General features: G+C 32.9%; 1 protein-coding gene across 1 annotated transcript; it reads right to left on the reverse strand.

Moving 5' to 3' along the window:
* Window positions 1-10017: 10017 nt before the first annotated feature.
* Window positions 10018-11632, reverse strand: LOC133804916 (stemmadenine O-acetyltransferase-like). Its single transcript, XM_062243020.1, has one exon. The coding sequence runs from the start codon at window positions 11479-11481 to the stop codon at window positions 10159-10161; it is 1323 nt and encodes a 440-aa protein (XP_062099004.1). The 5' UTR covers window positions 11482-11632; the 3' UTR covers window positions 10018-10158.
* Between the last annotated feature and the right edge of the window lie 814 nt (window positions 11633-12446).

Raw genomic sequence — 12446 nt, forward strand, 5'->3', positions numbered from 1 at the left:
CTAGGGTTTTGAAATAACCCTTAACTATAAAGAAAACTACTCCATAATCATATTCATATTCATAAACATAAATATTCAATGAAAATAAAAGAGTTTTGAGAAGAAAGAAATATTAGATTGAAGAATATAGATGATGATGTTTTCCCCCCTCCTCTGCTGCTCTAGCCTCTAAAAATCACAATCCAAAGTTATCATAAACGTTAACCCTAATCCCTTTAATAGCCCGTTAAAAATTTCATTTAAAAATTAAATTTTAAGGAAAAATTTGTTGCACGGCCGCGGCCAGTGATTCTTGATGGTCGTGGCCATGGGTCATATTCTGGGCCATGTTCGCACAGAGGTCGCGGCCAGGAGATCATGATGGTCGCGGCCAATACTCCCTGTCTCCCAGGCCGCGGCCAGTAAATGCTGGTGGCCGCGGCCACTAGTCATTTTCTCCTCATATATTTTTTTCTTCATAATCTCCAACTTAGGCTCAATCCTCGGGTTTAGGGACTTCGAAAACACTTAAATCTCGTTCAAAACTTCATTTTCTCGAGTCCTATCATTGCACCTTCATTTTTTACCACAAAATTGTATCAAATTCATCAATAATCCTTATAAAATATTTTACGACTTAAAAATCAAAAAACTCGTAAAACAAAGCTAAGAACACCTAAAAACACTTTAAAGGAACATTATCTAAATGCGAAAGGATAAAATATATAATATCCAAAATACCCTTTTTAAGACTCAATTAGGTCATTTATTTAATTAAAAAATCAATAAACTAATAGCCAATTAACAGCCCTAGGTCGAAATTATCATGGGCTTTAGGCCCGTGAAATTTCTCATTTGATTATAAGCCCATTAGACTTAAAATCAAGGTCTGTATTATTTTCTATTGATTTAATATTTGAATAATTATTCAAATCCTTTATCAAATTAATTATTTATAATTTGAACCTTGATTTAAATTTATTTATTAATTTAGATACCAATTTATCTTAATTAATAAATCTGCCCTAATTTCTCTTTTCTTCTCAAAATTACATAACTCTGTGAAACTATCCAAAATTGACCTGGTCAACTTTGATAATTCTAATTGATAATTAAATCAATTAATTGAGACTATCCAGATGATTTTATCGAAGTTACAATGGGAACCATGGGCCTATGAAATCAAGCTCCAATAAGTTATTATAAATCTAACAAATAAATTTACTAACTTATTAATTCCTCGTGACTCCACTGAAGACTCGGAATTGCACTCTTGAATTCATAGAACGCTCTATAATAAATATAAGTACATTATTAATTATCCATTGTAACAACCATAATTTTCATTCAATCCTCTATAGATGGTTTACAATGAGATAAGACTAAAATACCGTTTTACCCCTCATTGTATTTTATCCTTAAAACACTTAGTTCCTTGTAAATGATATGTCAGTAAACTAATATTAATTACTGAAATGAGATCTCTATCATTTAACACCTTGAACCAAACTAAAAGGAAACCATCGTTTCACTTCTTCATCAGAAGCTATAGATGTTCATATCTATGATTAACATTCCCACTCAATTATACTACCGAGTTCCCAAGATGTAAGTATGGGCTAGTCCGTAGGGTAAGCTAGTAACGAACAAGTCAAATAACTCAAATAATACAATCAGTTAGAATACTAACCACTCAGAATTGAGATTGAATTGACCTATGGTCAACTATATGATATGACTATAATAGATAATAAATGTATGTTTACTTATCCTATCAACTGTCAATATTGGTCCTGTCCGATGTAACAAATACATCTGATCTTATCTACTTTGCTAATATTCTGGAAAGAACATAACACAACAATGTGTAAGTAGATTATATTGTAGATTGGCAAGTGAGTGTAAATCTTGTGCACTGACTAATCTTAGGACAAACTTATTTTGAACATATAATCATATTTATATTCCACTGTGATTACGTCACTATAAATACAATTAGTTATATGCTCGAGATTTAATAGAAGTTTATACTAAACAAATAATCATGAACATAAAACATGTGAGCAAAGTGATTGACCAAGTCAAAAAATGATTTCTATTCTTTTATTGATAATAAGTGAGATTACAAAGAAATTGGGTTTTAATTGGGTTTTAATTAGGGCATAAAACCCTAACACATGACACGTCAGCTCGTATTTTTCAGGTACAACACTAATAATCTTGTGTTTATAAACAAAGTGTATGACTAATTTAATAGTCAAATGTTCTCAATAATAAAATTAAGAAAGAATGAACAATTAACTTTCATAGTTTTGTATCAAGACATAATAAATATTTTGAATCTGAAAATTATCAATTAAAAATTTAATTAGTAATTACTAAATTAAATGAACAATTTAATCAATATTAATAATTTTAAAATGAAATAATCAATTAATTCATAATTCGCTAATCTTCACCAACTTCTCAAATTTTAAAGAGGAGAATATTATTTTTCTTTCTTAAATAAAAAAGATTGAATCGATTATCCAAATATTTCTCACATATATCTTAATATCAAATATTATAATGTAATTTTACTTTAATTAAATAATTAATCATGTTAATTGAATAATAAAAATAAATCTAAGCTTCTTTTGTTGCACAAATTGTGCATCATGACAACTACATTTTGAAGCTGCCAGCTGAGATGGGGTGCCATAGCACTCAGTGCAACGAATGTTGCTGGAGTCGTACGAGCGCTGCAATGCTCATAGTTGCATGTGTACTTTTTTTTAGAAAAACAAAAAAAAAATTCAAAATAATTTTGGTGCTATTCAAACTAATTGAATATCTTATTCAAGAAAATAATTAGAATTCTAAAACATTTAAAATTAAAGAATTACAAAGAATCTATACCAACAAAATTATATGAGTGTACATTGAATCTAATTCACCAATGAAGAACAAAACCAATACAAAGCGAACCATATAGTTAATGTTCAATTCCATTCATCACATCAATTTAACATATTCAAAATATAATAGTAATAAGCACAATCCTCAAGGTCACTCATAAAACATGTGCTCTATGTGTTCATATATTCAAAATAAACACGGATCAGATTCATGACACATGATCTCAACCTTGGCTCTATTACCAATTGTTGGTTTTTGATCATGTGATTGACAGTGGAACGTAAACATGATATAACATTGATATGCAAAAATAACAATTATTAAAGCACGGGATCGAATCCATCTAGGAACCATAACCAGAATGAGATCTTTCTCATATGACAGGAATCTGAATAAAATAGAAAATTACAAATACCTTTTTCTAGATGTAGAACACATGTAGATCAAATAACAACTTAGCCTCATAACCAACCATTTTCCATTCTATGGCTTGCATAAAGAGAATAAAACAGATGGATATCTATGCTATTTGGTAAGATACACAAGAACACACTTTGAATCTCAACACATGAGAGAGAGTGTTATTCTCACAAAATAGAGAGAACAAAGTTCTCTATTTCTCTCTCTTGGCAAAATAATGTGATAAGCATCATCTGTCTTCTCTCCTTGATGTTATGTTCTAATTATAGAACAACCAAAAAGAAGACCTAGCCCTAATCTCATTGGGCCTATGCGTGGACCGCAGTCCATTTGGAGTGTTGTTGGTGCCAACTGCTGGGCTTTAGGCCCTATAGTATTTCATCTTTATAAAATGTTATTTGTTGGGTATTTATCATATTATGTTATGTAGTATACACTAATACAACAAAAGTAAATATGATTAAATTAATTTTCAATAAAAAATTAATTTCACAAAATTATTAATATAATTTTATTTGTCATTAAATATTATTTCATAAATAATATTTTCAAATATTATCTCACAAATAATATTAATTCGTGAGATTAAAAATAATACTTTATTATTTTTTATTATTTCCTTATAATACCAAAGTCCTACCTCTCTCTTATCAGGCTGAAAGATTTGGCAAAACAAGGATTGTTTGGAGATTCAGAAGTCATGAACTTGAAGTTTTGTGAAGTGTGCAGAATGGAAAAACAACACAGATTGAAATTCACCACAGGAGAGAGAGCACAAATCAACTAGACCTCTTGAGTATGTTCACGCTCTAGTCAAATTCAAACTCTTGGTGGAAACTGGTTTTTTTATCCATTATTGATGACTTTCGTAGAAAACTTTGGGTCTATTTACTTAAATATAAAACGTGATTGCTTCATTAAATTTCAAAATTGGAAAATTTTAATAGAAAACAAACTAATTTTAAACTGAAAAAACTTAGGAATGATAATGGTTTGGAATTTATTAATGCTGGAGTTTGAAAATTATTGTGTTGAAAATGGTATTTTGAGACATAGAACAATTAGAGATACCCTCAACAAAATGGAGTTATTGAAAGGATGAATAGAACATTGCTAGATAAAGTTAGGTACATGCTCATAGATTCAAGTTTGTCAAAATGTTTTTAGGGTGATGCTGTCAATTTGTTGAAAAGCAGCTAAGGACATACCAAGATGCAATTAACAGCCACAATGCAGCTCAATGAAAGGAAGCCATGTTAGAAGAAATGACTTCATTACAGAGAAATGAAACATGGGTTCTAATCCTTGAAGTGAAAGGAAAGAAAATAATTGACTGTAAATGGATTTACAAAATAAATTTGGGATTGAAACCTCAAGAACCAAATAGGTTTAAAGCTAGACTAGTGGCAAAAGGATTTATCCAAGTAGAAGGAGTGGACTACACAGAGCTATTTTCATCAGTTGTCAAGTTTAAGACCATTAGAATGATAATATCAATTTTCACTCAGTTCAATCTTGAGGTGAAGCAGTTGGATGTCAAAACTGCGTTCTTAAATGTACTCTTGATGAAGAAATTTATATACACTAGCCTGAAGGATTTAAGGTGGAAGGAGACAAGGGGAAACTGACTTGTTTACTCAAAAGATCATTGTATGGCTTAAAACAAAGTCCAAGACAATGGTACAAAAGATTTTATTCTTCTGCCCTACTATTACAATATATACTTTCCTAGTCACCTTTTTATGTCTTGCACAAATAGTGTAGGACATGAAAAAATTTAAATTTATGTCCTACGAAGGACATGAAAAGGGGTGTGGGACGTGAAAGAGTTCCTACTTTAAAAATAAAAATAGTTATTTCACATCCCCCAAAAGGGGAGCGGGACGTGAAATGTTAAAAAAAACACATGGAATTCACGTCCCACAATGCAAGACATGAAATATCTCTCTGTTTATACAAAAAAGTCGCACATAGTTTAGAAACAATCTCCATCCCTTCTATAAATTCAACACTCTATATTTCCAAACATAATTAATAAACTTATATTTTATTATTTTATATAAATAAATTATTAATAATTAATTAATTATTGATATTTATTAATTAAATATTAAATAAAATTAATTACACTAAAAATGTTTGATCAAATTTGGAATAAATAAGAGGGAACTTTTCACGTTCCCCTCTTTGCGGGACATGAAAAAAATTCACATCCCGCTATGTGAGACGTGAAAAGTGGTCGACCACTGACCACTTTTCATGTCCCACATGGGGGATGTGAAATGTTTTTCATGTTGCTCTTTGCAGGACATGAAAAGTAACTTTTCACGACCCTAGATACTATGACCTACATCCGAGGGACATGAAAAACGTTTCATGTCCCTCAAAAAGAGACCTAAATAATTATTTTTGTAGTAGTGTTGTAACCAAAACAAGTTTTACAAGGTCAAGATATGACACATGTTTATACTTCAAAGATTTGGAATCTCCAACAACATTTTTCCTACTGATCTACGTTGATGATATGCTCATCATTAGCAATGATAAGAGAGAAATTGACAAGCTTAAAAGAGATCTCAACAAAGAATTTGACATGAAAAATTTAGGTGATGCCTCTTGAATCCTTGGTATATACATACAAAGAGATAGAGCTAAAGGTATAATGAAGCTCTCTCAAACAAAATATCTTGAGAATTAAGGTACTCAAGAAACTAAACATGTTTAACTACAAAGAAGTTGAAGTACCTTTTGCTACTCATTTAAAGTTAGCTGAAGAAGAAGCTCAAAAATAAGAAAAGAAAAAGATGAGGTGATTAAAGTTTCCTATTTTATGGCTCTTGGTTCTTTGATGTATTCTATGGTTAGTACTCGCCCAAGCCTAGCTTTTGCTCTTAGTATTCTTAGCAGATTCATGGAAAATCCAGGTACTGAACACTAGAACGGATTAAATGGTTGCTTAGATATGTCAAAGGCACTTTGGATTATGGTCTAATATACATAAAAGCTTAAGGAAAGTTTATTGTAGATGGATTTGTTGACTTTGATTTTGCCTCAAATAAGGATAACAGGAGATCTACTACTACATATATGTTCACCATCAAGAATAATTGCATCAGTTGGAAGTCCCAGCTTTAGCCAATTGTTGCTCTTTATTCAAGTGAAACAGAGTTCATTGCCTTTACTTAAGTTTTTAAGGAAGTAGTCTGGCAACAAGGAATATTGAAAAAGTTGAAGCTTTTCAAAACCAAAATAACCATTTACTCAAACAGTCATTCAGCAGTGCATCTACTTAAGAATTCTATGTATCATTAAAGGTCTAAACATATTGATGTTAGACATTATTGGATTCGGGAAACGCTTGAAGATGAGGAATTTCTTCTAGAAAAAATTCCAACTGAAGAGAATCCTGCTGAATGTGGAACTAAGGTATTGCCAAAGGGTAAGTTTTATTATTGCTTAGACTTACTCAAAGTTGGCCAACTCACCTGAAGGTTGATCTCAGGTGGATGGTTTTCCCTTTTTGTTGTTCACAATCCAAGGTTGATCTAGTTATGTGAATGAATGTGGAATTTGTTGAAAAGTTAATTCACATAACTCATGACCAAAGCATGAGCTCTTATTGTCGCTTCATTAATGGGCCTTTTATACCTTATTTTGATTTAAGTTAGCTTAATTCTAACTTATTGGGTGCATATATAAAAGGTCCTTACTCAGTCATTTGTGGGTATCAAAAAGCGACAAAACACATATTGTGGAGTGAGAGAGAGAGCTGTGAGGGTGAGAGAAAATCAAAGAGAGTGAGTTGGGTTTTGATTGTGTTTTGGAACTGGGTAGATCTTAAGGTAAGGGTTTAGAAAGCTTGGCTTGACTAAGATAGTTCAAAAAGTTGTTTTTTTATGTTCTTGGGCCGCCATTACTGTACCAAGGAAGAGCTCCTCTGAGATTGGTGTTTGTACTCTTTTTCTGTGATAGTGAATTAGCTTCAAAGGAAAGCAACTGGATTTAGGCACAATCTTTGTGTTGAACTAGTATAAAGCTCTTTCTCTTATTTTTCTTACTGATTTGTTGTTTGAAGTACTTGAAAGTTTTAATCTGCACTCTAACTGTTTGATAAATTGCATGTGAGCCTAAGTCTTGTGTTGTATCAGATATTACAACAATAAACACATCTAAACATGTTGAGAGCAATTTGTCAATTTTTGGAATGATTTGGGTAAGTCAAAAGAGTCAAAATCAAGTGAGACCTGCGTTGCGTCACTCGTCTTTAAGCAATGTGTCCTAGGCCATATTTTGGTCTTGCTAAAAGGGGGTGGCGATGTATCACCACCTACTGGAGACATATCATCTGGTGTCGTACAAGTAGCAACGCGTTGCCAATTTTTTGAATTTTGGCTCCAAAAGTTTCTTTTTTAAAATTGCAATGTGTGAGATTTGTTTAAGTCAGTGTTAACACTACATAGAGGGTTCAAATGATTTGACCACACTTTTACATTCTTTCTAGCTCTCAAATATTAACCATTTTCTCAACAAAAAAAAAATCATTAAGGTATTGCTTGCTTGAAGAATTCAAAAGGTTGTTATATCCTAATCCTCTTTTAGTCAATGAAGAACTCTTAATCAATTATACTAGCTATTGGGTTGGAATAGAAAATTTGAATAGAATTTCTCAACTTGTTCAAATCACTTTTGTGTTTTTGTGTTTATTGGTCATTTTTTTATTTGTTGTTACAATGTTCTTCATATTATTGATTCAAACCCTCAACCCCAACAATATGCTCTCAAGAAGTATCGGTAAATACTATTTTGGACCTTGTGTTTTTAAAAAATTATCGATCAAATTTTGTGTTTTGTTAAATGATAATTCAGACCCTGTGTTTTGCAAAATAGAACAAAATGGCACTCCGAATCTAATTTTAATCAAACTTTTTTAAAATATGACCAAAATACTCCTAATTTTTTATAAATTAATGAATTAATTAAATAATGAAAAATATATTTTAATTAAATATAATTAAATAATTAAAAAAAACATAGTATTAAAAATTAAATGCTAAATTAAAAAATGCAATCTGATTTAATAACAATAAAATGAAATTAATCGCCTTAATATTAATCAAAACATTCCCAAAAAAAAAATTAAAACAAAACAAAAATGAAAGTTCAGATTTGGTTCTTCTTCTTCTTCTTCCGTTCAGATGAGGTGGACAGCTTCAATCTGCTTCAGTCGGCGGGCATCAGATCTGGACAACGATGACAGAGAGCCTTAGTCTTCAGATTTGGACTGCGGTTGCGGGTAGGAACATAGGCGGGTGGGGACAACGACGAAGACAGCAAGGAGTCTCTGGTTTGCTGACGAGATCTGGAGCTAGGCAGTTCACTGCATGCCAAATCTTGAGTTGAGGTACGAGCTCATCGTTCATTGCAGGGTTGCAAGGGTTGTGAGGGATCGACGATGGCGTTGGGGCCGGGGACGATGCAGATGGGTTCCAAGCTCGGTCACGAGGGGTCTGGTGCGATTGGGGGATATCCTTCTTTGAGGCTGAGTGATATGGTATTTAAATTTTGTGCTGATATTTAGATGGGCAAAGGCTATGTTCTCTTGCTTTGGGAAGAAATGGGTCGATGAGATAAGTTTTCTTGCTTTGGGTTCCGACAAGAGCTTCTGTTCTTCTTCTTCAGATGGACATTGTGGCTTCAACTTCAGATCAACGGTGGTGTGAAGCTTCTAGACTAGCAGAGGCACAGGCAATAAATCTGGGCTCAAATGTGGCTTTGCAACCTAGGTTCAAACTTTTAGCTTCAAATATTGGTTTTGTTCACACTTTGCAATAGATTTGGGTTTGTGTTCTTAATTTTTTTTTGGTTAAATTTGGGTTTTCTTTTCAGCTAGCAAAGGCACAAACAATAATTCTTGAAATTTTTGTGCATAAATTTAGATTTTTTTTTTGATATTGGGTTTAAGTTTGGTTTATTTAGCTTATGCTTGTTTTGTTCTTATGAAAAAAATTGAGTGTTGTCAAGTTGCTAAGTCTTAATTTTAAAATTAAATATTACATTTTTCAATTTAGTTTTAATTTTTTTAATATTTAAAATTTAATAATTAGAAAATCTGGGAATATTTTGGTCATATTTAAAAAAAGTTTGACCAATATCAAGCTCGGGATGTTATTTTGTTTTATTTTGCAAAATATATGGTCTAAATTGTCATTTACCAAAACTCAGGATCCAATCAGTAATTTTTGTAAAACACAAGGTTTAAAATAGTATTTACCCTATATGTAAATGGATAAATTATATAGTAGGGTGCTAGTTTAGCTCCTACCAGTAGGGACATTTCTGTCTTAGGTATGTATAAAAATTATAATTTAATTTTTTTATATGATGATGTATATTGTAGTTGTAGTAGTCACCCCTATCAGCTTTTAACAATTTCTAAATACTTTACAATGCTGAATACTAAAGCTCAAAATAATTAGTTGCACGCATATAAAAAAAATCACGTGTGCAATTAACTGTTTAAAATCTGTTTTTGGCATCATTAGTTATATAGAATTTCTTAAAATCTAGTAAGTGGTAGGATGTGTGCTATAATTGCAACGTGCAACATTATATAAAAAAAATTGAGATATAATTTTTCTAAACGACGTAAAATAAACACTTCTACGACTAAAATGGTACCCGACTATAAAATTTCTCAATATAAATACTATAACTACGCAATTTTAAGAATATATCTTTATTATAAGAAAGAAAATTATAGGGAACAACATTTGATTACCGAAAATAAATCAAAACAAGACAACCGAAACAAAATAAAATAAAATATCAATAAACAGAAGAGCTTTATGATCATCAATATTATTAGTGAGAAAATTGGAGAATTTCAGGGTCACGCTCAAATGAAGCCATGTCTTGTTTGCTCAAAGTCACCCAAGCTTCAACTCCGCCGTCTCTTGAATCGGTCAACGTGACCACATTATTGTGTCCAGTGACAAAAGGAATAGTCACCCAGATTGGCTTTCCCCAGCCAAACTCAACCGTCTCGTATAACTGAAAATTACACATACTGGTGACGAACAATCCCTCCGTATCGTCTTTGCCTGTAAATTCTGAGAACTCTTTCAAACCATGGAAAATCACTTCTAATGCGGCATCTCCTCTAAGTCCTTTGGCTCTTTTCTCACCGAAATCTCTTAGTCCTCTCCTCAATTCACTCGCTAGATCTTGTAATTCCGGTTCATGCTCATCAATCCGCGATGCAATAATCGCTACAAAATTTCCAACCAAGTTTTCGGGCAACGGCGGCTCAGCTCTTCTGCGAATGTTCATAGAACGCGCCAACGCAAACTTTGGAGGTCCCGAGTTCGCTCGCGAAGCAGCCACCACACATTTCCAGATGATGGCCGTGACAACTTCCACACGACTCGGTTGCCGATTATGAATTTGGCTATCATCATCAACGGCGACTGTGATTTGGGCCTTTAAATTCTCGATCTTTGGCTTATCAAACACATATCGCTTTGTGACGGATTCCACCTTCTTGATCTCCACCGGGGGAGGCTGGAATCCAGAGAGATCAATCTGGGGGAAGAAGGAGGAAGTTCCGTCAAGCACAGCATCTACGACTGCCTTATTATCCGAACCGGCGCAAGTTGCAGCCCAACTCTTCATGAATATACCGATTGTGGTTGCGTCGGCAAACTTATGGGAAACGGAGAGGCCGAGGGCCAGGCCACCGCAGTCGAAGAGAGTAGCCTGGGCTAGCAGTAGAGGCCATGTGGTTGCTTGTAGTGGCGATTCGATCGCTGCGGGGACGAACTCTTGGACGACGGAGATATCGGTGGGTTGCTCTAGAAAGGTTGAGAGAAGTCCATTGTATCGAGCTTCTATGTATTGAGCTCCTTCGTCGTTGCAGTCAATGGTAGAATTGTTCAGGATTGTTCCGGCGATTGGGTAGAAGCGAGCTAAGGATTCGGACAGAGATTTCTTCAGGTTGTGTGATCTTTGGTCGGAAGAAGTAGCCTGGTTGTTGGGGTAAAAGAAAAGCATTGGTACGTAAACTGGTGGCGCAAGCTGATCCAAGGTTGAAAGTTTGAAGGTTTTGAGGTGAGCAGGAGTTGGAGAGGATGGTTTTATGGTTTCTCTTTTGATGATCACAACCCTAATAATCTTCTCCTCTGCCATATCGAATCACCTAGCGGATCGCACACTGTATATTGATTGAGCTTGTATGTGTATATATATAGTAAAATGACTTGCAGGAAATGCTGTCAGCAAAAACCAAAGACTTGTAGAAAATGCACCTTTGATGTTTGGGTATATATGCATCATTTAACAATATTATGATATTGTGGGAGTAATATTTATTTACTTCTCTAATAATACGTTGGGAACGTGGCCACCCTAATTTGAGAAGTATATGATGTAGCCTTCTCACCTAAAATATCAATGATTAGATATGACTATTTTTATTCCTACTACTAACACAACAATACTACGGCAAGAATATTCAACTAAGTATTTGTTGTCCTCATTTGGATACACTTTATTCAAATAATTGCGTGGCCTTTTTTCATCATTTTTTTAATAATATATGTTTATAATTATTTGTATTTTTAAAAGAAGGTGCTTGGTAAGTGAAATGAGAGATCAACAACCCTGCGGGAAGATGAGGTCTTACGATATAGTATTGAAATGAAATGAGAGATCTAAAGTATCTAACTAGTTTGAGGACAGTTTTAAAAAAATAACCATTTGAGAATTGAGCATTATATCTAACTATATAAAGTATATCAAGCACATAAATTCAGCTGCTCTCAAAAAATTAAATAAAATTCTTTCTGTATAACAAAAATCTCAAATTTAGAGTCTAGGCCCCGAACTTTATTTGTGTGTAGCAAAAATTCCTCTTCATTATAACAATCATTAAAAATGTGTCACTTCTATTGTATTTTATTTATTTTTTAAATAATTTGTGTTAGAAATTTTGTATTGAATAGAAAAACTAAATTGTCCCACGTTGGTTTGGTTGTAAGAGAATTTTCTTTTTTCTCTTAGCCAATATAAAGTAGTCTATGTTGAGTAGTTTAGAGAGAGGAAAATATTATTGCTTAAGGTATATAAATATATTATTCTATTTATATTATGAT

Source organism: Humulus lupulus, chromosome X, assembly GCF_963169125.1.
Source record: "Humulus lupulus chromosome X, drHumLupu1.1, whole genome shotgun sequence".
NCBI classification, from domain to species: Eukaryota; Viridiplantae; Streptophyta; class Magnoliopsida; order Rosales; family Cannabaceae; genus Humulus; species Humulus lupulus.

Coding starts and splice junctions, on each gene's coding strand:
- LOC133804916 (XM_062243020.1), bottom strand. CDS start 11,481: ATGGCAGAGGAGAAGATTATTAGGGTTGTGATCATCAAAAGAGAAACC.